Source organism: Fundulus heteroclitus, unplaced genomic scaffold, assembly GCF_011125445.2.
Source record: "Fundulus heteroclitus isolate FHET01 unplaced genomic scaffold, MU-UCD_Fhet_4.1 scaffold_51, whole genome shotgun sequence".
Classification (NCBI taxonomy): Eukaryota; Metazoa; Chordata; class Actinopteri; order Cyprinodontiformes; family Fundulidae; genus Fundulus; species Fundulus heteroclitus.
Genome location: NW_023396934.1, coordinates 2,676,343 through 2,700,555, shown reverse-complemented (window position 1 = coordinate 2,700,555; position 24,213 = coordinate 2,676,343). Strand labels below are relative to the sequence as shown.

At 42.3% G+C, this 24,213-nt stretch overlaps 2 protein-coding genes across 2 annotated transcripts; both read left to right on the top strand.

The window, feature by feature from the left end:
* Positions 1-4,062: 4,062 nt before the first annotated feature.
* On the top strand, positions 4,063-6,858 carry zgc:153018 (uncharacterized protein LOC767701 homolog). Its single transcript, XM_012856045.3, has 4 exons — positions 4,063-4,502; positions 5,003-5,140; positions 5,284-5,362; positions 5,941-6,858. Exons 1-4 carry the CDS (start codon positions 4,180-4,182, stop codon positions 6,136-6,138), a joined length of 738 nt encoding a protein of 245 aa, XP_012711499.2. The 5' UTR covers positions 4,063-4,179; the 3' UTR covers positions 6,139-6,858.
* Positions 6,859-10,407: 3,549 nt separating this feature from the next.
* Positions 10,408-23,896, top strand: si:ch211-107m4.1 (heterogeneous nuclear ribonucleoprotein U-like protein 2). Its single transcript, XM_012856042.3, has 11 exons — positions 10,408-10,961; positions 13,177-13,253; positions 13,336-13,578; positions 13,663-13,775; positions 13,873-14,142; positions 15,793-15,915; positions 16,018-16,119; positions 16,245-16,413; positions 16,524-16,748; positions 16,832-16,884; positions 23,439-23,896. Exons 1-11 carry the CDS (start codon positions 10,501-10,503, stop codon positions 23,457-23,459), a joined length of 1,857 nt encoding a protein of 618 aa, XP_012711496.2. The 5' UTR covers positions 10,408-10,500; the 3' UTR covers positions 23,460-23,896.
* Positions 23,897-24,213: the final 317 nt, after the last annotated feature.

The window sequence follows — 24,213 nt, the reverse complement described above, 5'->3', positions numbered from 1 at the left end:
ATCACAGATGGAGTGGGGCGGGACACTGAGTTATAGCCTTCAGTCGCCGACGTGGACGCGCAGTGTTGCCAACTCAGCGACTTTGTCGCTATATTTAGCGACTTTTCAGACCCCTCCAGCGACTCTTTTTCAAAAAAGCGACTAGCGACAAATCTAGCGACTTTTGGAGACTCTGACGTGAAAGCACGTATCGTTCATACTCTTGTCCTCCGGCGGCAGGTACTGCCGTGGGGCGCCTCCCCCGTTCTCCCCCTCCCGCAGGAGTCCCTCTCAGCGCTGCAGTCAGAGCCACAGCATGTTTACCCTCAGCGTCCAGACTGCAAATAAAGCGCACATGCGCCGGGATTGACGGCGCAGGTTGATCATAAATAACTGAATTTGAAATATTTTATCTTAAATAAATAACGGCATTTGATTCACACAGCCACATGTTCATGTTTTACCGTGATTTGTAGGCTCCTTAGTGGACCACAAGAGAAAAAAGAAAATGTTGAAAAAAAGTTGAAAGGAAAAAATTTGTAACTCCGCCATAGTTTCTCTTTATGGTTAATTTTGCCGGTCTCAAACCCGGGTAAAGGAGGAGGGTTAGTATTGTAATAAAAGAAACATAAAAAAAAAAAATAATAATAATAATAATAAATAAACATTAATAGACAGAAAAAAGTAGCTCTATATATATTCTGAGTGTTTTTACTCACTTTTTGTCTCTCTCTAACGAGGTTATTTCTCACACAGCGTCAATAATATGCACATCACATCATGTGGCAGATTATGCAAATTAGGCGATGACGTCATTCAGCGACTTCTAGCGACTTTTAGACCAGCCAATAGCTACTTTCCTTACTGAGGAGTTGGCAACACTGTGGACGCGGTGTTCGGCTGTGGTCACCGTCGGTGCCGGTAGAGCGGGATGGAAATTTGGTCTGATTACCAAAAAAATACAAGAAGTGACAACAAAGCAGACAAGAGCGAGCTGGAAGCAGCGCGATTAATTACTGTTTGAAATGTCAGCACTGATGTCTAAAGTGGAGTAAACATTGACGCTAGGAGGGTTAGCTACGACAGCTAGCTAGCAGCACCAGGAGCAGATCTACTGCCAAACTGGAGAAACTTGGGTTACTTGCAGACAGAAGGGAACTCTGCTTTGTTCTGCTCCTTGCGCTCCATACCTGCTGTAATTACAGAACCTCTTCTAGTGTGAATTTTTACTTCAGTCAGTGTTTAGCCTGATCTCATGCTAATAAGCGTGTAGCTTATGCTGGACTTTGAGTCAAGACACAGCACTACAGGTTACCCTATCTCACTGATAGTTTCCAGTAACCCAACATAAAACCTGCCCAACTTAAAAGAAAAAAAAAAGCCCAAATCTCAAACTCTCACGTTAAAAGCACAGAACTATTAAACACATAAGAACTACTAAACATAAGAATATTCCATTAGCACACAACTGCACTGAAGCAAAGAAAAAAACTGTGCATATGGCCTCCCAACAAAATATGCAATCAGACAACCAAATAACACACACGATCTCTTTAACAATCATGATATATCAACCGGAAAATAAATAAATAAATAAATAAATAGCTTCCCAACATGAGTTTAATATAAACTTAATTTCTCTCAGTATAGCTCAATCAAACATTTCTCTTACACGCAGTCATGAAACATTTTTAAGTTGATAAGTAGAACTCAACCCCTCCTGGGCGTTTACACTAACCAAACACTTGATTAACCATTATTCTTTTCTTGTTTTATCATACCAATCAATATTATTCATTATAACTACTATTCAATGATGATGTCAGATCGACAGATTCGACTTATTTAAAAAATAAATTGACCAGTATGAGTTGTAGGAGATGGCATTTTATTAAAATGTTTTGGTTTCCTGTCCGACGTTGACAACTATTTTGATATATTTTGTTAGTAATTATTTCTAAAAGCCCAACAAATGTTGTGAAAAGCTTTCCAATTTTTTTACAACCTGCCCATTAACTATTTTTGTTCCAGCTAATTAGGCTTTTGAACACAAAAGCCTAATTGGTTGGAAGCCTGCCTAATTTGACAAAATTGACTACACTATTGTTTTATATATATATATATATATATATATATATATATATATATATATATATATATATATATATAAGTAATAAAAAACTTTTTAAAGTGTGCCCCCCTAAAAAAATGGAATGCCCCCCCTGTGATTTGTTTCTGCAGCCGGGTCTGTACCCACATTTTACAATGCACAAATAAAATGCAGATCCTGATAAATTTGCTCTTAAGTACTCTTATTTATTTGCATAGACTAAAACTGTAAAGGTGAAACACGCAGGGATCTTCATCTCATGAAAAGTAAGAAAACACTAAATGTGTTTCAAATAAACTTCCCGAGTTTCCCACTTCAAAAGCAAATAAAAGTATGTGATATGCATACTTGTTGAACTATGACAATGTAAGGATGAAAGATGTCTTTAAAAGTAAGTTAACGTTACAATCTCTTGCAATGCTCTTAAACTTTTTCTATTTTTTTAGCTTACAACCCCACACTTCATTGTATTTTATCTATTTTTTTATTTTTTATTTAATTTTTACAATAGACTAACACAGAGAACCGTCCATTTGTGAAGTAAAATGAAATCATTCATGGTTTTCACATTTTAACACATCAAAATCTGAAAGTGAAGTGTTTATTGTATTCGTCCTACATTCACCCTAAATAAAGTTCAGTCAAGAGATCAACAGTGACTCTGGAGGAGCTGCACATATCCACAGTTCTGATGGCATGCTTTTCTTCATCCGGGACAGGGATGGAGGTCGCAGTTGATACGGAGATGGAGGGAACTATAAAAGAGGGCCAAAATGATATGGCAAAGAATTGAAACTGGGCTGAAGATTCACCCTTTAGTAGTGAAACAATAAACCTGAACATACACCCACATCTAAAATGGAAGAATTTAGATCATACAATATATATATTTTAATAACTTTTTTTCATCTTTGTTTAGCTCCCTGAAATCTGCAATTTAATTTTCAACAGGGCCCTATTCACACTCTCCTGCTGAATACAGCAGCAATTTAACTGTATAAAAATTATTATCTGTGTATCAGTTTCTTTCCATCTCATAGTTAGTCGGACAATCGTATTCATTCCAAATAAAATACAGAGACATTTTAATATTGTTTATTGCATTTTATTTAACTTTATTATCAAATATTGAAGTATATTATGTGACTGGATGCACTAGTCCTGTGTTATAACTAGTGTTGCGCCGATGCCATTTTTTGGCCCCGATACCTGGCTGTGCAGTACTGGCCGATACCGATACCATCTGTTTGAAATTGATGCGTGTGTATATATATGAAGAACTGCATACTACTTAGGGTAGTAGAACTTTTTATTACCTACCTGGAATGGGTGACAATAGTTGAACAAACTTTTGGCTCTCAAAAACCAAAATAGTGCAACATTCGTGAAATTATAACATGTATAATAGTAGTGCAACAGTAAGACAGTAAAATTACATTAATAATTGAATAATCTCTTTTAAACCCTGAGTTTTGGCTCTCAAATGCCAAAATAGTGCATCTTTCATGAACTTATATAACATGTATAACACTAGTCGGGAAAGAGAAGGCTGCGTTCAAGTGACATACAAACATCAAAATGGTATCAGTGCCCTATTTGTTGGTACTCGTGCTGGATCGGGGCCCCGTCCGATACTGGTATCGGTATCGGTGCAACACTACTTACAACAGGACTGAATATAAAAATAAAATAAAAAAGCACCGACAATTAAACAGTCCATTACGTTTCTATGTACATATTTTTTCTTCTAAACGTGTTTTGTATTTTCTACAAATTCTTTAAAATGCTGTCTGTGTGTGTCCCAAGCAGGAAGGTCTCCGGTGGATTTCGTTGTGGCTTCACGATGACATTCTTGATTCTGATTCGTAAAATATGTGTCAGAGTGATCCCTCTGTCGCTCTTCCTCCTCTCTGTCAGTACGTGCGAGTGTGTCGCGTAAGCCCCGCCCCGCCCCACTTCTTTAAATACACACCCGCCCCGCCCCTCTCTCTGGAAAACGCTTTGGCTGCACGACGTGCTGACACCAGGTCATTCTCTGTTTCAGCCTCCATCCGCCCATCTTCCTTTGGCTTGTTTTTCACACCTCCGGCATGGAGCTGGACCGCCGGCTGCTGCTAATCCACTGCGCCGCCCACGCCCTCTCGGTCGCGGCGGGGCTCCTGGTGGTCGTCCCGATGGCTCTTAACGGCTCGGCTTTCAAAGGCCGCTGCGCCCTCTTCTCCAGCGGCTACTGGACGAAGGAAGAGCGGGCCGAGCCTGCGGAACAGCCCGGGGAGCTGTCTCACCTGGTGGTGCAGCGGTGGGGCCCGCTGGAAGCGTGCCAGCTCGCCACCTTCGTGGGCATTTTCACGACGCTCTACGGCGCTGCGCAGGGCTGGAGGTGCCTCTTCTATCTGCACGGACGGCATGACGAGTAAGTCCACGGACACGCGCAAAAGCACGGGGCTTGTTGTTATGATGGCAGCGCTTATCTTACATCGCAGTTAAAGTTAAATATTGCAAATATATGCCTCTCCAGAATGAAACAGTTGTCGAATATACCTGTTATTAATGTAATGTGACGTAGTAACTAAAAATGCAATTCTGTGATGAAAAAGCGAAACAGGTTTGTATTTATTACAGTACAACTCTGACGCGCGTCATTTTATTAATTTGGGGGGAAAAAAGATGCTCTATTTAATTATTTATTAAATAGACTATTTACTTGCTTCAATAATTGCAGGTTTAACTGTATTTAAGCTGTAGCATGTTTTGTAGTTACAGTTTCTGGTGTAGAAAATTGGCACAAAACCGATATAAATTAGAAACCCCAGGCATTTGTCATGAAAACAATCTTATTTTAGCTATTTGTCTGATGAACACAGTATAAGTTGACGTGTTTTCTTGTGTGTGTGTGTGTGTTTCTCCACCCAGCACACTGTTTTCATCCTTCCTCACAGTCCTGCTGAGTGTCTGTGTGCTCTTCCTGTCAGCTGGGGCCAGCGTCATCTTGTCTCTGGGATTCAGCTCCTGGTGCGACACAGTCACCGATAACAACACACGTCCGTATAGGTAACATCCCGATGGATCTTATACAGTTTGCTGATTCTTAGGTTTTAGTATATAGATGAAAAATACTTTTTTTAATAATCTGAGACCATGATTATGAGGGTTAGTAATAATTTATTTTCCCCTTTATGCTTGTTTATGTTCAGTTGTGCAGAGTCCCAGTCTGTCCTTCTTTACCTGGACGTCAACACCTCTACTTTCTACACAGATTTCAGTTTGGCACAGGTAGGAGCTCAACCAAAAACATGCTGCAGATAACCAAGATGCCAGAAACCTTTAATTCAGCCTGTCCTCCAGCAGCTTCAGCAAACATTTCCGTCAGAACATTTTTCTTTCATTGACATCCGGTGGGGGGGAAACATGTTGCTCAACAAAAATATTTTTTTCATAAATTCGACAAGTTGCTGCTGTAATTGCTGCAAAAGTGGATCTAGAAAGTGTTTAGCCAGTGGTAATAATATTTATTTTTCAGATTTTTGTCTGTAAAATAAAAAAGTGAAAGCAGTGTATCATTTTCCCTTTACATCACAATCATGCACTATTCTGTTGGTCTACCTAAAAAAAAAAGGCCAATAATGTTAATTGCATTTTGTCATTGTAACATGAAAAAATATGACATGTTTAAGGGATGTGAATCTCTCTGCCACTCACTTTTATCAGTAACCTTTAAATGGTGTCTTAAATACCAAAAACAGCGCCGTTTGCACAGTAGAAAATAGAATTTATATCTGATTCCCAACTATGAGAGTAGCAGTGTTTTTTTTTTAGGCCTGTAATCATGAAGTCTCTGTTTGCATCCTCAGGCGTCTCTGTGGTTCGTGACAGCTCTGTGGCTGCTTCACTCCATCCTGGCCTTCCTGCGGCTCTTCCACTCCCACAGACAGCACATCCCCAGGCCTTGGCTGCACCGAGACAAGGAGCTGCTGCTGGGACACAGCCCGTCTGACGGCGGCTCCCCGACGCCTCCTCTTCCCCCTGCCACCCCAACTGTCTGCGTCTGACAGTGAGGTAGTGACGCGGCTCCTCGCATTTGACTCCGCCGTTTTATATTTCAGCCTCATTCTCTTCATTACGACCACTTGTGATGTCTACGCTGCACACGTGACTGTTTACATACCTCACCTAAATCAGCAAGGGGCCTGACCTCTAAATTATATTGATTGATTATCAGCCGATAAGCGTCAAGAAACCGCAGCAGAGAAACGCCAAAGATAGTGTGTCGTTGCTATTAGCATCATTTCCCCCAAGAAATGTAACATGAAAAGAAATAGCAAAATTCTTTTCTTATGCATTCCCTGTCAGGCTGATTTAAAATTAAATGGTCATTCTAATCATGTGAGGTGACAATTTCTTTTTAATTGTAATGGCAAAATGTTATTTATTCCTCTGCATGTTAAAAGTATTTTAATTTCGTTTTTCTATGCCCGGTTTGTTTGTTCTTTAGTTTGCTCTGAGACATGCATCTAAACAAGATTCAGTATGAATATAGAATATAGCATGGGACTTATCTAGAGTTAAAGGAACTGTGACAAGAAAACTCTACATGCTTAAAATTAATAATTTAAAAAATTGTTAAGATCATGTGGCTTCTTAAAAATGCTGTTAATTTACTTTCAACTTTGCTTAAATTTAGCATTTTAATAGGCTTTTGATTTGAATAACTATCCTATGAAGGTGAAATTATCAAAATGTTGATATCTTTTATAGACATGCAGATTATTTTAAAAAAAATGTATGTGCCGCTAAATGTTGTTTTTTTTTTGTTTTTTTTGCTTTATTGTTCATCTGGTAACCTATATTGTTACAAGGATAGCAACAATTTGTAATCTTTATGATAAATTAGGTAAATACTCTAATTAGAGCATATTTTTCAGGTGTTAAATGTGCAGTGGTCCTCAAATGTAAACTAGCCCCCGATAAAATCCCAGGTTTTTGTAATGTATATACGCAAAACTGTAAAAAATAATTGTATTGAAAAAATACAGCATCCCTGATCAGTTTTTTTTTTTTTTTTTGTATTCAATTTGGAGAAACTGCCAGTTTTTGTAATGTTAATGTGTAACAAATTTTCTCTAATTGTTGCCATCTGTTTTTATTGTGCAAAGGTACTTATTTATATAGTGCTGTGGATCTTTTTGCACGCTTTACCTCACTGACTGAACGAGGCCTTTGCATGGCAACATGTTTTTTTTTTTTTTCCTCTATATTACATCTTTGCAAACTACTAAAGGCTGCATATATCCAGAAAGCCTTACTATGAAGGATAAACTTTATTTCCTGTTAATCAAATTCACCATAATTAATGGCAGATGTAAATTCAAAGACACTGAACCCTGAAAATGAGTCAAAGACAGGCTTCAACAAAGTGTTGTTTTAAGGTTGTGCACATTTATGCTGCAAGATTATTGCAACTTCTTATGTTTTTCATTGTAACAGATTTATCTTTCAGCTGAATTGTACATAAGTTTAAAAATAATTAACTTGGCCTCACATTGTTTGCATCATAATCACCTGGGATTTTATCTAGAGATGTATAGTTTTGAGAGTTGCTCTGTGTAGAGGAGATAAAACGCGAAGATGGCAAAAATAAAAGGGAATTCTTGTCAAATGTTAAAGCGCTGTGACATAAGTTTGAGTCAAACAACGGAAAAGTTATGAAAATAACCAGAGCATTCAGTCAAAGGCAGCATTTACCTCAATTCTGTCTCAGACTAAAAGGATTCAACAGAATAAATCAGAAACTTTGTAATAGTAATAACCAGTGTTATTCAGAACGTGCTATTGTTATTTTTTGTGCTTTATATATTGTTCATTTATATTACTGGCAATGCTTTATGGTCTTTTTTTTAATGCATTCGGTTGATGTGTTTAAAAAGCATGATGGTTTACATTTCTCCGGAGTTTTAACATTTTGCACAGTTGCGCCCTTATCGGATGAAAAGGGTGAATTTTTTTTTTGTTCAGTTTTATTGAGATGAAGCACTGGGATGCTTTCATTGTGAAGCACGTAGTGAGAAAGAGCTACATGTTGATAAAAAAGGCTCACTGTGTGAGCCTGACCTGAATGTTCTGTCGCGTGCGCACCGCTGAGCCTCTCTGCTCCCGTGACGACTTTTGTGATGGTGCTGTTTGTGTGGATAGAGCTGCTCTCTGGATCTCCTCTAATGATTTGCTGGATTTTTTTTTTTTTTAAACTACTTTGCAGCTCTGTGGTGGCTTTGATACAGAGAATGACGATGAAAAGGAAAAATGTGGCTGACTTTTCTGAGGTTTTCTGTTGTAGTGACTCAAAGTTGTTGCTTTTCCTGGTTGACCAGAGCAGTTGGAATGAAACACAAACAGCGGAGCTGGAAGTCTGAAGTAAAGAGAGATCAGCTGGTGTTTGTCACTTGAGACTGTTTATAAAATGGTTCTTGTATTGTAACTGACTTTAATTCTACTTTTTACCACTTTGTTCTCATCCATTATCATGTTTTTGCATTTATGTATTTAAATAAAATATATGCTCTTATATTGTAGTTTTCTTTTCTACCTTGACACCCAAACATATCCAGTGATTTAAATTACAGTTCTAAAGTGAGGACTGTAAGGCCTTGATGGTTACTTTAAACTTTGTTTATGTACATAAATACAGTTAGTATCATAATCTGTCAAAAATCAATCAAATATCTGAAGAATGAATCCTTTACCTTTGCAGGAGAAACAATGTCATCACAAATTGCACTCCTTCAGGTCTCTTGATTTTGTGCTCCACCTGAAATAATATATGCATATTTACATTTGAAATGGCTTTTAGAAGAGGCACTAAGCAAGACAGCAGAACCGTTTACAAGTATCAACAATTAAATTCATACGGTGACATACAGTGATGTCATTTTAAAAGCTTCTAATAATCAAGTCATGACTGAATCCAAGTGGCCGATAACAACCTTACCATGCATGACAAATATTCTATAAATGTATTAGTATTTTTTTACTGATTCATTACTGGTATAAGCTATAAATATGCAAATTGGTAGATTTGCAGATCATGAAGAAATATTTTTATCTAGTGGAAAACAAAGTATAGAATTTTGAAGGGATTTTAACCCATGGGACTGAAAAAATAACTAATTGCAATGGTATTATATTTAAAAATGCATTATACACGAATCAGCACAGAAAAAGGTGTCAGACAGTTCGGTATATTTATCAAAATTAAATTTATTTAATCAAATTAATTACATATAATTTATGTGGATATTTCTTAATTAAATAAGGTCTATTTCTTAATGATTTATTAAAGAAAAATAAGCTCAGATAAGATTTATATCTGGACTCAACTAAAACATTTGGCCACATCAAATTACACTTGTGAGGAAATTAATTATTACTACCTTTCTTTCCACATTTCTTAAACCCAGAGAAAGTCAAGGAGCTTAAATCTAGTTGATAAAATATAATCTCCTGCCTGAGCTGCTTTCTCCTTCAGGGTTTTAAATTTATAATCATTCTACCGAACAAAGAAACGGCCTCCCCTTGGAGGTAATGTTAACTTATAATGGATGATTTTGAAACTTAATGAAAAGAACAGGTAAATAAGATACACTTTGAACCTTATTTACAGGAATTTATACACTTCTTTTGCGCCTAAAATTTTGGGTTCATAATACGGATACTTAGCCATCTACTGTATGTCGGAGTTGGATATGAGGTTGTTTGGCTAATCTAAGAGGTCCATCAATTATCTTTTTCAATGTACTTGAATAAAACAGCTAAAATTGTGAAAGTTATTGCCTTCATAATTTTTTTAGGAAACCGAAAGAACAATGGACAGAAGAGTAACGTCATGATTGTAAGAAGCAGGGAGGATCAGAAATTGGTGTCTCCTGACTTCTTTTTATCTGCTTTAGTCTTTTTGTCCATTTGTGATTATTTTTAATTGATTTTATCAGTATTTTTATTTTCACTATTTCTTTTCGTATTTATTTGTTTGCACGGCTGTTAATATGGACCTATTTGTGTCTTCAATGAAGTCATGATGAATGGGGAAGAGAAGGGTAAATTATATTACCACGGTACTCAAAAGAGTGGCTGAAGACATTGAGCTGTTAATGAAACAGAATATGGGAGGACGTGTGGCTTTTTGTCTTATTTTATTAAGTCAGACTACGAAGGATGTGATATAATTAGAGGTTTTACCAAAATAAATGATGATGTCAGTGTCGTCAAAACAGTTTTCTGAACAGTAGGGGGCGGTAGAGCAGCCCGAGGGATCGCAACCGCCCGCGTATAAACACCAAAAAGAAGACGAAGAAGAAAAACAATGTTTTGAATCAGATCCTCCTGTTTATGGTTCTGTTGGGTCTCCTGGTGCCGTAAGGATGAAGTTGGCGGACATTAAGAAGTTAAAAGTGGCCGAACTGCGGTCCAAACTAACTGAACTGGGGTTGGACAGCAGAGGACTGAAGGCTGAACTGGTGGACAGGCTGTGGTCCGTCTCACAGAGTCCAGAACAGGACCAGCTGCCGGCGGACTGCTCACCGACACCGTCTGGACCGACGGAACCAGCTGAGGTCCAGCCTCCGAACGAGTCCTCATCTCCGCCGGGGGTCGACGGTGCTGCTCCGCTGCGCGAAGTAGACCCGGTCCGAGAGTACACGGACACCGCCACGCAGACTGAGCCAGAACCCGGTCCACCAGCGGGCTCTGAGCGCCCACCGGGGGCCGGGACTGGCTGCCAGGCTGGGGGGAAGCAGCAGGGACAGTCGGATGGTTCTGTCGCGGGGGAAATGGGCCGAGGGAGAGCTTTCTATGAGTTCAAGGAGGAGATACGCTACAAAAGGTAGATTATGGTTATACAAAAAATGTAAAAAAAAAAAAAAAAAAAGGCACACACAGTTTTTATTATGAGTCCAAAGACTAATCGTTTCAGATCTTCCACCTTTAATCAGATCTATAAGCAATTCAAATCAAGTTGAAAACAAAAAGCACTGAAATTCTCCCAAGGTGAAACATAAAAACTAAAACAATGTGGCTGCACACCTTCCTGGTGGCTGTGTTTATATTTGACTACCACATCCAAACTGAGGTTAAATAAATTATTTAAAGTGCCTCTGACCAACAGGATTCCTTCAAACTCTGGATAGGTGACAGAAACTTGGGTATAAAAATAACTTTCCAGACTTTATTCCTCATATTTGAAATATAAATCAAAGTTATTTATTTCACTGATTCACATTGACACGTCATTTACCTTTGATTTGCGACGTCAAAACTTAGGTCTTTGTCTCCCGTCGTTTTAAAGATTCATTAAAAAAATTGTGCCTAAAAACTGTGTTTTTAAAGAAACTGTCGTTAGTACAAGTATCCCAGTCCACACTTGAGAAGTCCCTTTATTATAGATTTTAAATGGAGCAAATGCCAAAAAGAAGAGTAAAATTGACCTTTACCATGAGTTCAAACCTGAAGCTGTAGGAAAATCATCAACAGTTCCACATAATTGCCAGTTTTAGCACGAAACCTTCAAGCTTCAGCTGGAAAGCTAGCGATGAAGAGGAACTTAACCCTTCAGGTCATCAACCTGAATGCATCCAAATGCAACACAAGCAGACATCCAAGTCGGCAAAGGACTGAAGAACACGTTTACATCGTCCCATCCAGAGGCCAGGCCTGAATTTATGGCTTGTGAACGTCTTTGGAGAAAATGAAGACTAAGACGTGTGATGCTGGCGGACTGAGTGCTGCAGTAAATTAAGAAAATGCTTCATCATCACGATATTAATTTAAGCTTGTGCAAACTTGCACAACGTCATTGTTTTAACTTGTAAGACTTTTACAGGTTTTGGGTTACATTGAAGGTTTAAAAAGTTTTTTTGGTCTATTTTTTTTTCCAGCACAAAAACCAGAAAGGTAGAGTTTTCACCCATCCATTTTCTTACTTGTTTATCCCTGCTGGGGTCACAATGGCTGCTGGTGCCTATCTCCAGCATGCAAGAGGCAGGGTAACACAGACAGGACAAACAAACATTCATGCACACACTCACACCTAAGGAGAATTTAGAGACACCAATGTTTTTGGACTGTGGGAGGAAGCCAGAGTACCCTAAGAGAATGCACATGGAGAACATGCAGAAAGACCCAGGGCCAGTTGGACTTGAACCCAGAACCTTCCTGCTGCAAGGCAACAGCGCTACCCACTGCACCACTAGAGTTTTCTTGTCCACCATAATTATATTTAGGAAAAAAGGGTCAAAGCGAGTGCCAAAGCTCATACTCCATGAGAGCTGCATGGCTGTTCTTACCATGCAGGGGTGGGGGGAGTTGTTTTCCGGGCCACGTTATTTATAGGTTTATATAAGTCACAAGGATTGTGTTTTATTAATGGGATTACTCGTATCGGACAAGATTAGAAACAGAACTGCAGTTGTTTCATTTTTACTTGAATTCATTTTTTTCCCCCATCATCCCAGTTGGTCTAATTCACGTAATTATAAAGAGAAAAAAATTCTGAGGAGTAATTTGTTTTTTCAGTCGAGAGAGACTGAGAGAGCTGAGATTTTACCCACATTTGGCGGGATGGACACAGTTATCCACTAAATATAACTCATCAGAGTTTCTGTATTGATTGTTTTAGGTCAGGGGCTGCACAGTGACGCAGTGGGTAGCACTGTTCCCTTGCTGCAGGAAGGTCCTGGGTTCAACTCCAACCCTGGTTCTTTCTGCATGGAGTTAGCATGTTCTCCCTGTGCATGCGTGGGTTCTCTCTGGGTACTCCAGCTTCCTCCCACAGTCCAAAAACATGACTGTTAGATTAATTGGCCTCTCTAAATTGTCCTTAGGTGTGAGTGTGTGTGTGAATGGTTGTTTGTCCTGTCTGTCTCTGTGTTGCCCTGCAACAGACTGGCGACCTGTCCAGGTGTACCCCGCCTCTCGCCTGGTGAATGCTGGAGATAGGAACCAGCGACCCCCATGAGGGATTAAGTGGATCAGAAAATGGATGGATGATTGTTTTAGTCAGATCACACAGTGTTTTAAAATAAGTAACGCTGCCTTTCCAGATCCAAATCACCACAGCCCCCAGAGGACAAGGACGAGAAAGAGGAGTGGGATGAGGATAAAGTTAGATTAGATCCACGTGAGTACAGAGTTTAGTCAAGTTCCTGTTCGGGGAGAATCTTAGAAACATCGCTGAGACTTGGTGATTGTCGTTTCCACAGACGTCCGTCACCTCCACTTTGAAGTGGGCCCTGACGGATCCTGCGGGCAGCCACGGTTCTGGGATCGGTACCCCTCGCTGTGGTCCGGCTGCAGGCTCACCCACGGGGTGCGGCAGGGCAGGGTGGGCTTTGAGGTTCGGCTGGAGAAGAAACTGTTGTCCGTAGAGACGGAGGGCCGGGAGGCCGAGGGGCCGTACGGCCTGAGAGTGGGCTGGTCGGTGGGCGACGCCTCTCTGCTGCTCGGTAAGCATTACACCGTCCTCATCTGAACACGTTTTAACATTCGTCTAAAGACCTTTAACAGAATGGCTCTGTGTTTGCCATCAGGGGAGGACAAGCTCTCGTTTGCTTATGATGGACGTGGTAAAAAGGTTTCTGGTGGGAAGCAGGAGGAGTACGGTGAGCCTCTGGCTGAGGGAGACATTGTCGGCTGTTACGCTGTGAGTTATCTTATCTTACATTACATTCTCTGTTTTGAGTGGTGGTGTGATAATTTTTCTCTTTTTCTTTAACCGGTTTGTGCCTCCACAACCACAGTCTTTTTCTACAGATGGCGCTGTTGAGCTGTTTTTCCATAAGAACAACCGCTTCCTGGGCGGGGCGTTTTCCCTGAGGGCCTCTGTGCTGCGGGGTCGAGTCCTGGTCCCTCATGTTCTCTGTAAGAACTGCTCGGTCCGATTGCTTCTGGACCCCTCAGCCCCTCAGTGGTACGCCGGACCGCCGGGCTTTACGCCGCTCACAGCGCTCCCTGCTGGCCAGAGAGTGCGCGTCACATCAACTCTTCCTACTTCCAGGGCGCAGAGCGAGGTTAGATTCTGCTCCTTGCTATTCAGGTTTAAAGAACCTCATGTTTGTGCTTCGATGATTGTGTCTAATATGCTTTTTTGATTAAATATAAAAAGTAAAAAAAAAAAATGTATTGTATTTAGGAAATTCTTTTAAGCTCTTCCTTGTGCGTTTTGCTGCTTTTCTTCTGCATTTCCTGAGCGGACCTCTCACATAAACATGACAGCATATTGAGCTTGGTTTGCCTAGTAGAATGAGGAAAGATGACAAGTGGAGAACAAAGAAAGATGTTCTAGGCCAATAACAGTGTCTGCAGCTGATGATCAAGTGTCTAAAAGTCATGTTTTTAAGAAATAGAAGAAAATAACTCCAGCAAAGACCTGGCAGAGACATGGTTCCTTCCCAAAAGTTCAGAAATTTACAATCAAGACTTTAAAAATATATTTTAAGGATAATCTATCTTTCTGATAAAGTAACTTTTTACATATGGATATATTTAGATGACACCTTGATCTTTCAAGCTATATCACATTATATGTTTTTATTTTCAAGCTCATCAGTCATTTTTAGATTACTAACAAAATACCCACAATCATTATATGGTCAGAAAAAGATGATTTTACTGCTTTTCTGGCCCATTTTAGATTAAAAAAGAAAGGGGGAAAAACCAGGACCAGTGGTTCTTCAACTGAGTCTGATTTTCACCCTTTTTAAAATTTTCACAAAGTAAAAATATCAAAGATCATAAAGGGATTCAAAGAATATGTTTTAATGTCAAATTATCTGACTTCAAATTTAGATTTGACAAAAGTGTTTTAAAGTTTTTGGAATGGAATCAATTAAAGAAGACCCAGGCTGCACTGGCTAGCCAAAAGCCAACTTTAGCGTTGTGTCGTGTCCTAATCTGTGGACGATACAGATTAAAAAAACGACAGGGTGAATGTTTCTGTTCTCAAAAGTCCAGAATGTAAAAAAAAGTTTCTTTGAACTTTGAAAATTAAGTCGGAAAAAGTGTGAAAATGTTTATTAACCTGCTCAGAACCTCAGAGAATCATCTCCCTTCAGTTGATCATGTACTTTAAAACGCTCTAACGCTGTTTCTTTAAGGTGAGGGCTGTGAAACACGATTCTGGTTCGTTGCTTGGCGTTAGGGGGTGTTAATACCTGAGTTATTGACTACAATCCATTAAGTGATAAAGAATAAATGATAGTAGTTAATAATCAGATAGTATACTGGATAGAAATCCTGTGGAAAAAGTTGCCAAAGTAAAAAAAAAGACAGAAAGAAGCAGAAACTCTGACTCAAAAAGGAGTGACTCAAGACTTTTGCACAGTACCTTAAGTTGTTGTATGCGTGTTTAAATAATTGAATAAAAGGAAAGTTGTTGGTTTATGTGTTGCAGCAGAGATGCTGCCGTTTATTTTCTACGGGTAATGACTCTCTTTGACCAAACGTCTGCAGGGGTCAAGGTAGTAACAAGTTTAACACAATTAAAACCTCAGTTCAAGTTGTGGCAAGACGAGTGTTTTCGTCATTTTCTTTGTCCTGCTTCAAAGTTGCACCCGTATATTTAATTATGAAGCAGCTGACGTCTTACGCGTCCACCATGTTGAGACCCTTTCTGTCCTAAAAAAAATGGATTTTAAGTGTTAAATGCTTTGTCCGTGCAGGTGGTGATGATGGTGGGTCTTCCCGGCTCGGGGAAGACCTTCTGGGCTCAGGCGCACATGAAGCAGCATCCAGAGAAGGAGTACAGACTGTTGGGAACCGAAGAGCTGCTCGCCTGCATGCTTGTCAGTCAGAGCATCGGCTGCTCTTTGATTCAGCTTTTTCCACCTTTGATCCGCTTCTGGGCAGCTGGTCTTCACAGCCTGTGTGTTTGTGTGTTTGTGCAGAGCGGTGGTCCGAGAGGCAGCAGGCTGCAGCAGGCCTCCCAGTGTCTGACCGACCTGATCAAGGTCGCTGCCGAGACGCCGGGAAACTACATCCTCGACCAGGTAACCCAGCGAATTTGACCCGAAAATGAAAACTCAGCCTTGCAGGAAAGAAATAAAAAAGCTCGCCGTTTGGTGTGAATGTATAATTTATCAGAGCCTTTGTACCGTTTTTTGTTTTTCCCCAGTGCAACGTCCTCTTCTCCGCGCGTCGGCATAAGCTGCAGCTGTTCGCCGGCTTCAGACGGAGGGTGGTGGTGCTCTTCCCTCCGGCAGACGAGTGGAGGAGACGGCTGTCGCAGCACCGGATGGGCGACGGCGAGCACATCCCTGAGACGGCCCTGCTCAAACTCCAAGGTTTGACCTGTTGGGTTTTTACCGGGGGGAGGGGGGGTTGAACCAGGGTGGAGATGTGTGGATTTGCCTGATCAGACAGCGAAGATTTTTGCCCTGTCTCTTGTCTTCAGTGAGCTGCAGTCTTCCAGAGCCGCAGCCCGAGCTGATGGAGGAGGTAGAGTACGCGGAGCTGCCGCAGGAGCAGGCGCGAAGCCTCCTGGTGGAGTACAGGGAGGAGGCTCAACGGCTGCTGCCCCCCGTCATCAAACCAGACAAGAAACCCAGATGGTACAAGAAAAGACGTCACTTTCCCGGCCCTCCGCCGTCAAACAGGACGCAGTGGACGGCGATTCCTGGTTAGCGTGAGACGCGATGAATAATTTGTAAGACGTGTGACCGACTGTTGGTTGATATTCTTTCTTGTTTCGGTCTTTTGAAGGTTGGGGCGACCCGAGAGGTAACATTCAGCCATGGGTCCAGCAGGCGAGACACGTGAGTGTTGCTTTTTCTCATCTGGTATTTGTTCAGCAGCAGCTAAATTTAGTCTGAACATCTTGGTACAGCAACAAATTATCTAAATTTATTCATTTAAAAAAAAAAAAACGGATCTAAAGTCAATATCTTAATATGAGGATGTTTATTATGTATATGAGAATGGATTTAATTTTGTATTTAAGGGGTACACACAGAATTTATCTGCAAATAAAAATAACATATTTTCTGACTTTAAAATAAAATACCTAAAACTTAAAAATAATACAGTCTGCTCAGTTACCCTTAAAATAAACCTTTAATTATTGTTACTTTGTGGAGGAGTGAAAATGACGACACAAAGGATGTAGGTTTGAACAGCTCTTTACTCGACTCCAACCGAGAGCAACTGTACAGAAAACCATATATATACACCAACGAACAAACATATTTCTCCTCACTACAACTTCTCCACTGAGTGAGAGTGGAGCCCCCTAGTGGTCCGCCACATATGCCCCCCCGAACACTCAGTAGGGTAAAATAACAAACTAATCCAGATTCGTGCGTTTCAATAAACGTCCAAAACGGCTGAACTTGGGCCCTGTAGGATGATCCTGGGACATCCGTGCCTGAGGACGAAGGCGACATGGAGGGGCTGCAGGGGGGTTGAGCTCCGATAAATGAGGATCTCTGGAGGGAGAACAGCGGTCCATTAAAACAGTGGAGGGGGGTCTTCCCTTGCGAGGAGCTTGGGCCGTTACCACCTGATCGTCCGCCAAGACATGAGCGGGTTTGAGCCTGTCAACACAGATAGTTTCCTTACGCCCTCCCAAATCCAAAAGAAAATGTTTAGGCCCTGGTTCAAGGACTCTGAAAGGGCCATCATACAAAGGTCGTAGGGGTGTTCTGTGTGCATCGTGTCGAACGAAAACAAATTTAGAGTTCTCTAAGTTCTCAGGAACAAAGGACTGGGGCAAACAATGGTGAACAGGGGTGGGAACCTGAAAGGAGTCTCCCTGAGGGAAAAAACGTTGCCCAAGTGGACTGAACTGTGGCGCAGGGGAATCAGGTAAAAACGCCCCAGGAACACGCAGGGGCTGATCGAAAACCAGTTCAGCTGTGGAAGCACCAAGGTCCTCTTTAACGGCTGAACGCAAACCAAGCATGACCCATGGAAGGCGGTCAACCCAGTTTCCATCAGTTAAAGAAGCACGGAGCGCAGCTTTCAAAGACCTGTGGAACCGCTCACACAACCCATTAGCCTGCGGATTGTACGCAGTGGTGCGGTGGATCTTGATCCCCAGACCATCAGCCATGGCAGACCAAAGCTCTGAAACGAACTGTGGGCCTCTGTCAGAGGTAATGTCAGAGGGGGGGCCAAAACGTGCAACCCAGGTGGACAGGAAAGCCCGGGCCACCGCTGCTGACGTTGTAGATGACAGCGGAACCACTTCCGGCCACCGGGTTGTACGATCGATCATGGTCAGGAGATGTGTGAAACCCTGTGATGGAGGAAGGGGACCCACAAGGTCTACATGCACATGATCAAACCGCTTGTCAGGGATGGGAAACGGTTCCAAAGGTGCTTTAGTGTGCCTCTGGACCTTAGCACGCTGGCACTGGACACAGGCTGCAGCCCATTCTCTAACCGTTTTGCGCAGTCCAGTCCAAACGAATTTAGAACTGAGCAGTTTGACGGAGGCCCTAATGCCGGGATGCGAGAGGGAGTGTAACGTGTCAAAAACCCGGCGGCGCCACGAAACAGGAACCAGAGGGCGGGGACAGCCAGTAGAAACATCACAGATCAGAGGAGGACCACCTTCCTGCATCTGTCTTTCCTCCAGCTGGAGGCCCGTGGACCCAGTCTGTAGCGCAAGGATGTCTGCATCACTGCGCTGGTCTGCAGCCATAGCAGAAAAATCGATACCTACATAAACTGGGGAAATCAGCGCACGAGACAGACAGTCAGCCACTAAGTTGGACTTGCCAGCAACATGCTGAATGTCAGTCGTAAATTCGGAAATGGCGGCAAGGTGGCGTTGCTGTCGTGAGGACCAGGGGTCGGATGTTTTGGACATGGCAAAGATGAGGGGCTTGTGGTCCACAAAGGCAGTAAATGAGCGCCCCTCCAGAAAATATCTAAAATGGCGTGTAGCCAGGTAGAGAGCAAGCAACTCTCTATCAAAAACGCTGTATTTCCGTTCATTGTCCCGCAAAGTGCGGCTGAAAAAGGCAAGTGGCTGCCAAACACTGGAGACACGCTGCTCCAAAACCGCCCCCACAGCCACGTCAGATGCATCAGTTGTCAGAGCGATCTGTGCTGACTGGGAAGGGTGGGCCAGAAGAGCAGCGTCGGCCAAAGCAGACTTAGCGCCACCAAACGCCTGGAGGCGTTCAGGGACCCAGTCGATGCTGTCGGTGGCTTTTCGTTGTTTGAGCGCACCGTAAAGCGGCTGCAGAAGTTGTGCTGCTTTGGGGATAAAGCGGTTGTAAAAATTAACCATCCCCAAGAACTCCTGCAGGGCTTTAACCGTCTGGGGGCGGGGAAAATCGGCCACCGCCTGAACTTTCTGTGGCAATGGGACCGCACCACTGGCAGAAATGCGGTGGCCCAAAAAATCCATGACCGGCAACCCAAATTGGCATTTTGCGGGGTTGACAATCAGGCCATGTGCCGCCAAACGTTGAAAAACCTGACGTAGGTGGGACATGTGCTGTTCGGCCGAGCTGCTGGCCACAAGGATGTCGTCCAAATACACAAAAACGAAGGACAACTCACGCAGAACGGAATCCATCAACCGCTGAAATGTTTGAGCTGCACCTTTAAGGCCGAATGGCATGCGTAAAAACTCAAACAGGCCAAACGGAGTGATCACCGCGGTTTTAGGGATGTCCTCAGCTCTCACGGGGACCTGGTGATAACCCCGCACCAAATCCACTTTAGAAAAAATGGATGTCCCGGAGAGATGGGCAGAGAAATCCTGGATGTGGGGGATAGGATAACGGTCATTCTCTGTGACGTTATTTAGACGACGGAAATCCCCACAAGGCCGCCACTGGCCGTCCGACTTGGGCACCATGTGCAACGGTGACGCCCGGGGGCTGTTGGAGCGCCTCACGATCCCTAAACGCTCCATGTTGGCAAACTCCTCCCGCGCAACAGCCAGCTTTGCCGCGTCAAGGCGGCGCGCGCGCGCAAACACTGGAGCGCCAGTTGTGGGGATATAATGCTCTATCCCGTGTTTTGTGTCTGTGTTTGAAAAATTGGGGAGAGTCAGAGAGGGAAAATCTGACAATAAACGCTGGAACGCGTCCCCTGAAGCTAAAAAATTAGTGTGTACTAACGGCCCAGCTCCTCGCGTTATACAAGGCAGTGAAGAAAAAGACACAGCGTCAATTAAACGCCGGTTTGCAACGTCCACAAGCAGGCCGTGAGCACAGAGGAAATCAGCTCCTATGATGGGGACAGAGCTCGCTGCTACTACAAAGTTCCACTGGAAGTCACGTCCATTGAAACAGACAGTCACCAACCTTTCTCCAAATGTTCTGATGGGAGAACCGTTAGCGGCGGTCAGCTGGGGACCGCAGCCTTCAGCAAGCCTGTCGGAGCGCCGGGGGAACGAGGCTCTTCTGCGAACCTGAATCCACCAGAAAATGTCTCCCCGATCGCGAATCCTCAATAAAGAGCAGCCTCTCCTTATCGCCGACGGCCGCGGCTGCTAGCAGGCGTCGGCTTGGTCGTTTCCCGGCGGCTTGAAGCTGCAGGGCGGGAGGCAGCGCCGCGCCCTGACGCCGAAGCGCTGATGGTAGAAACAAAGAGCCGGCTTCTGGCGTTTCCTGGTGGCGATCGCTGCCATCACCGATGGCTGATCGACCGCTGAAGTCGGCAAAGGCTCAGAAAAAGCTGCCGTAGGTTCCTTGGCCAGCGACTGGACCGTGAAGGTCCTGGAAGCCAGGAGGATGCGATCAGCTTCCTCAGCCAGCGAGCGGTAATCCTTCTCCCGCAGCAGGGACGAGTTAGCCAGAGCGATCCGCACCGGAGCCGGGAGTTGTCGCAGGAACAGGTGGATGAAAAGAAATCCGCCTTCGTCGTCACCCAGCAAGGACAGCATACTTTCCATGAGCTCCAAAGCTGAGCCATCTCCTAACCCCGAGAGAGAAAGCAGCTTTTCGGCGCGTTCTGCGTCGGACAGGGAGTAACAGCGGAGAAGCAGGTGTTTGAGCGCGCTGTACTTTCCGTCCGCGGGAGGGTTGCGAAGCAGGGTCATCGCGCGCCTGGTGGATGGTGGATCCAGCGCTGAAACCACATAGTGGTACTTTGTGTCGTCCGATGTGATTCCACGAAGAGCAAACTGTGCTTCGACGTGGAAGAACCATGATTGCGGATCATGTAGCCAGAAATCCGGAATCTTAACGGCCACAGCAAAAGAAGCCGGTGGAGGTCCACCAGAGACAGCGATCGGCTGTGAGGAGCTGGGCAGGCCATCAGATGTGGACATGTTGGCTCACAGGGGTCACCAATGTGGAGGAGTGAAAATGACGACACAAAGGATGTAGGTTTGAACAGCTCTTTACTCGACTCCAACCGAGAGCAACTGTACAGAAAACCATATATATACACCAACGAACAAACATATTTCCCCTCACTACAACTTCTCCACTGAGTGAGAGTGGAGCCCCCTAGTGGTCCGCCACAACTTTACCATTTATGGATTTAAATAGTCTAATTAAAGTCTAACACATTGAATGATTTTAAAAAAATAATCTCTGCCTTTCTAATACATTAAAAAAGGCTATATTTATATTATGAAATTAATTTCAAATAATAACCATCAGGACTTAGGCGTAGTTTATTTAAAAGCAGAAAATATGAGTTTAATACAAAAGAAAAAATGCAATAAATATGATATACTTTTATTTTTAGTATCGGGGTATTGAGATACCAGAATCAACTTATTTGCAGTTTTACTCACTGATCCGAAGCTCAAAAACCTAATTTAAAAACCTAAACCTAAACCTAATTATCCTTTTCTTGTCATTGAACGCACCATAATTAAGCTGGACTAGGTTACATTGAATGCAACATCCTTCAGTGGGAGTTGAAGTCAACGTGCCAAAAGGTGCAAAAAGCATTTAAAGAGTTTAACGTTTTTTTATACAAAGGCACGTCGGCAGTTTATTCAGAAGCTAACACCAAAAAACCATCTGTAAGCACGTCGCTCATCGCTAAAGACCGTTTAAAATGTCAAACCCTGGATCAAGGGTGTCCCAAAGCACGGCACAGCGGTGATCTGTGGCCACAGTTCAAGAAATCTGGCCGTCCAGCAAAGGATGCTGATGCAGATGGACACTGTTAATAATATTTTATGTAACATAGATTTCTTTTTAAAAAGAAAATGTTGCGTGCAACGGGAACAAATTTTATTTTATCAGCCGTATTTTATTTTATTTTTTTTCACAAACATCCGGTGACATTTTACTTAAAAGCAGCCTTTGACAGAGCCATTCACTAAACTTGGTCAAATACAGCAGGTTTTTTTGAAGACGGTTCTCCTTTTTGTCGCTGAGAATGGACAAAAAAAAAAACATTCTCTAAACAAACAAAATAAAAATAAAACATTCAAACCAAAAAGTTAGGAAATGAACAGCTCTGCAACCTCTTTTTAAGACCTGCAATATTTTTGTCTACTTGGTTTCCTTAAAATGTTTATTTACTACAGAGCAGATTAAAAGAAAACATTTCACAATAAAGCTCTTATTTGGAAAAATGAATTATGACCCTTGAATACTTTAAACTTGGCAAAAAAAAAATCCTTCACCACAGCCTTAAATCCTTTTATCGCTGTTTTAAATTATTAACACCCTGCTTCACAGCGACTTAATCTCCGCTCCAAAGCGAAATAATAAGATAACAACAAAACAACAGAAAGGATGAAAAATTGACCCTAAATGCTGGTGATACAAGTTGGAAATGGACCAAAAATAATATCTCGATATTTTCAGGCTGAATGCCAACATACAAAATTTATCTCAATATGTTTTTACTTTAATAAAGTAATCATAAAAAGGCATCTCTGAATCAAAGCTTTATCCCAAATGTCTCACAGGCGCATTTTTAATAAACAGCTGTAGATAAATCTGAGAAACGGCTGAAAAAGAACCTACTGGAATACATAAAAGTATAATTATAGTGCAACATAGACCATCTTGATATAAACGATATAGTCTCATCTTAAATCTCTTTTAAAAAATCCCGATAGCTAAATACGATTTTGAAAATCTTTTTTGGTAAAAACGCTTTAGGCTTAAAAGCTGAGATTTTCCCTCAGATCTTGACTGAGTTCGTTCATTGCTATTAATATGTAAATTATGTCAAATGCTGTTAAAAACAATAAATGGAGGGACACCATCTGTATCTCTAGTTAAATACAAAATAAACATGGTCTTGTTGTCACTCTGGGTTGATTTGACAAATAATTTTCAAAGCTCCAACTTTAGCTCTCTGCCCCTCCAGAATCCAGCTGGTCCCTCGGGTTTTAGCAACTATTTAGTTGTTTTTTTTCTCTTCGTTTCAGTGGAACCTGCCTTATCAGTAGCAGAACTACGACTACAACAGAGGTTTTGGGCACCAGAGTTACTCCTGAGGAAACGTGGAGCAAGAAGATCCGAGGCAGCTGCACCTGTGGACCGGGACGTTTCTGCTGTCAGTCGCTGTGAAGAACCGACGCCGACTGCAGCGCAGTGCAAAAGTCCTGACTGAGACATCCCTCCTTTTGTTAGATTTTTATTGAAATAAGACAGAAACACATTTTCTTGTAACCTATAAGGTGCTCTTAAGCGTTTTCCCCTCAGCAGCCCCCTTTTTAAATCCATGATCGGCAGCTGTTCCTGGCGCTTCAGGAGCCTCTGGCAGGTGAATGAATGAAGGCTTAAAGTCGACCCGCCATTATTGGGCTTCACAAACGCTTTCCACATATACAAGGGTGAAAGCTGTTGTACTGTAGGCCACGCCTACGGTACAAAGAGTGCAGCTTCTGAAGTTTTCACACGTCTTCTGCTTGATAACAATCCAGCGATCCTAAGATCACAGACTCTGAGGGAAAACCGTCTTCTGACGTCTCAGCATTAACTGAAGCACCGCTGCTCCCTTGGTTCTACATAGATAGGTCAGAATAAGTGCTGTAATGTGGGCTATACTGGTGCAGAAAATCCTGATCTGCTTCTTGTGAATTTCTGACTTTCAAAGTTTGATTTTCTTTTACAATACCAGAGAATATCATAGTTTAGTACTAAAATGTTTTTTTTTTTTTTCCAATTTTGAACATCTTAAATTTTTCTCCCGTTTAACTC

What these genes read in the sequence shown, in the direction of transcription:
- zgc:153018 (XM_012856045.3), top strand. Translation starts at nt 4,180, where the DNA reads ATGGAGCTGGACCGCCGGCTGCTGCTAATCCACTGCGCCGCCCACGCC. An exon ending in CTGCACGGACGGCATGACGA is followed by an intron (nt 4,503 to 5,002) that starts GTAAGTCCACGG and finishes TTCTCCACCCAG; the next exon opens with CACACTGTTTTCATCCTTCC. An exon ending in AACAACACACGTCCGTATAG is followed by an intron (nt 5,141 to 5,283) that starts GTAACATCCCGA and finishes GTTTATGTTCAG; the next exon opens with TTGTGCAGAGTCCCAGTCTG.
- si:ch211-107m4.1 (XM_012856042.3), top strand. Translation starts at nt 10,501, where the DNA reads ATGAAGTTGGCGGACATTAAGAAGTTAAAAGTGGCCGAACTGCGGTCC. An exon ending in GAGGAGATACGCTACAAAAG is followed by an intron (nt 10,962 to 13,176) that starts GTAGATTATGGT and finishes CTGCCTTTCCAG; the next exon opens with ATCCAAATCACCACAGCCCC. An exon ending in ACATTGTCGGCTGTTACGCT is followed by an intron (nt 13,776 to 13,872) that starts GTGAGTTATCTT and finishes CCACAACCACAG; the next exon opens with TCTTTTTCTACAGATGGCGC.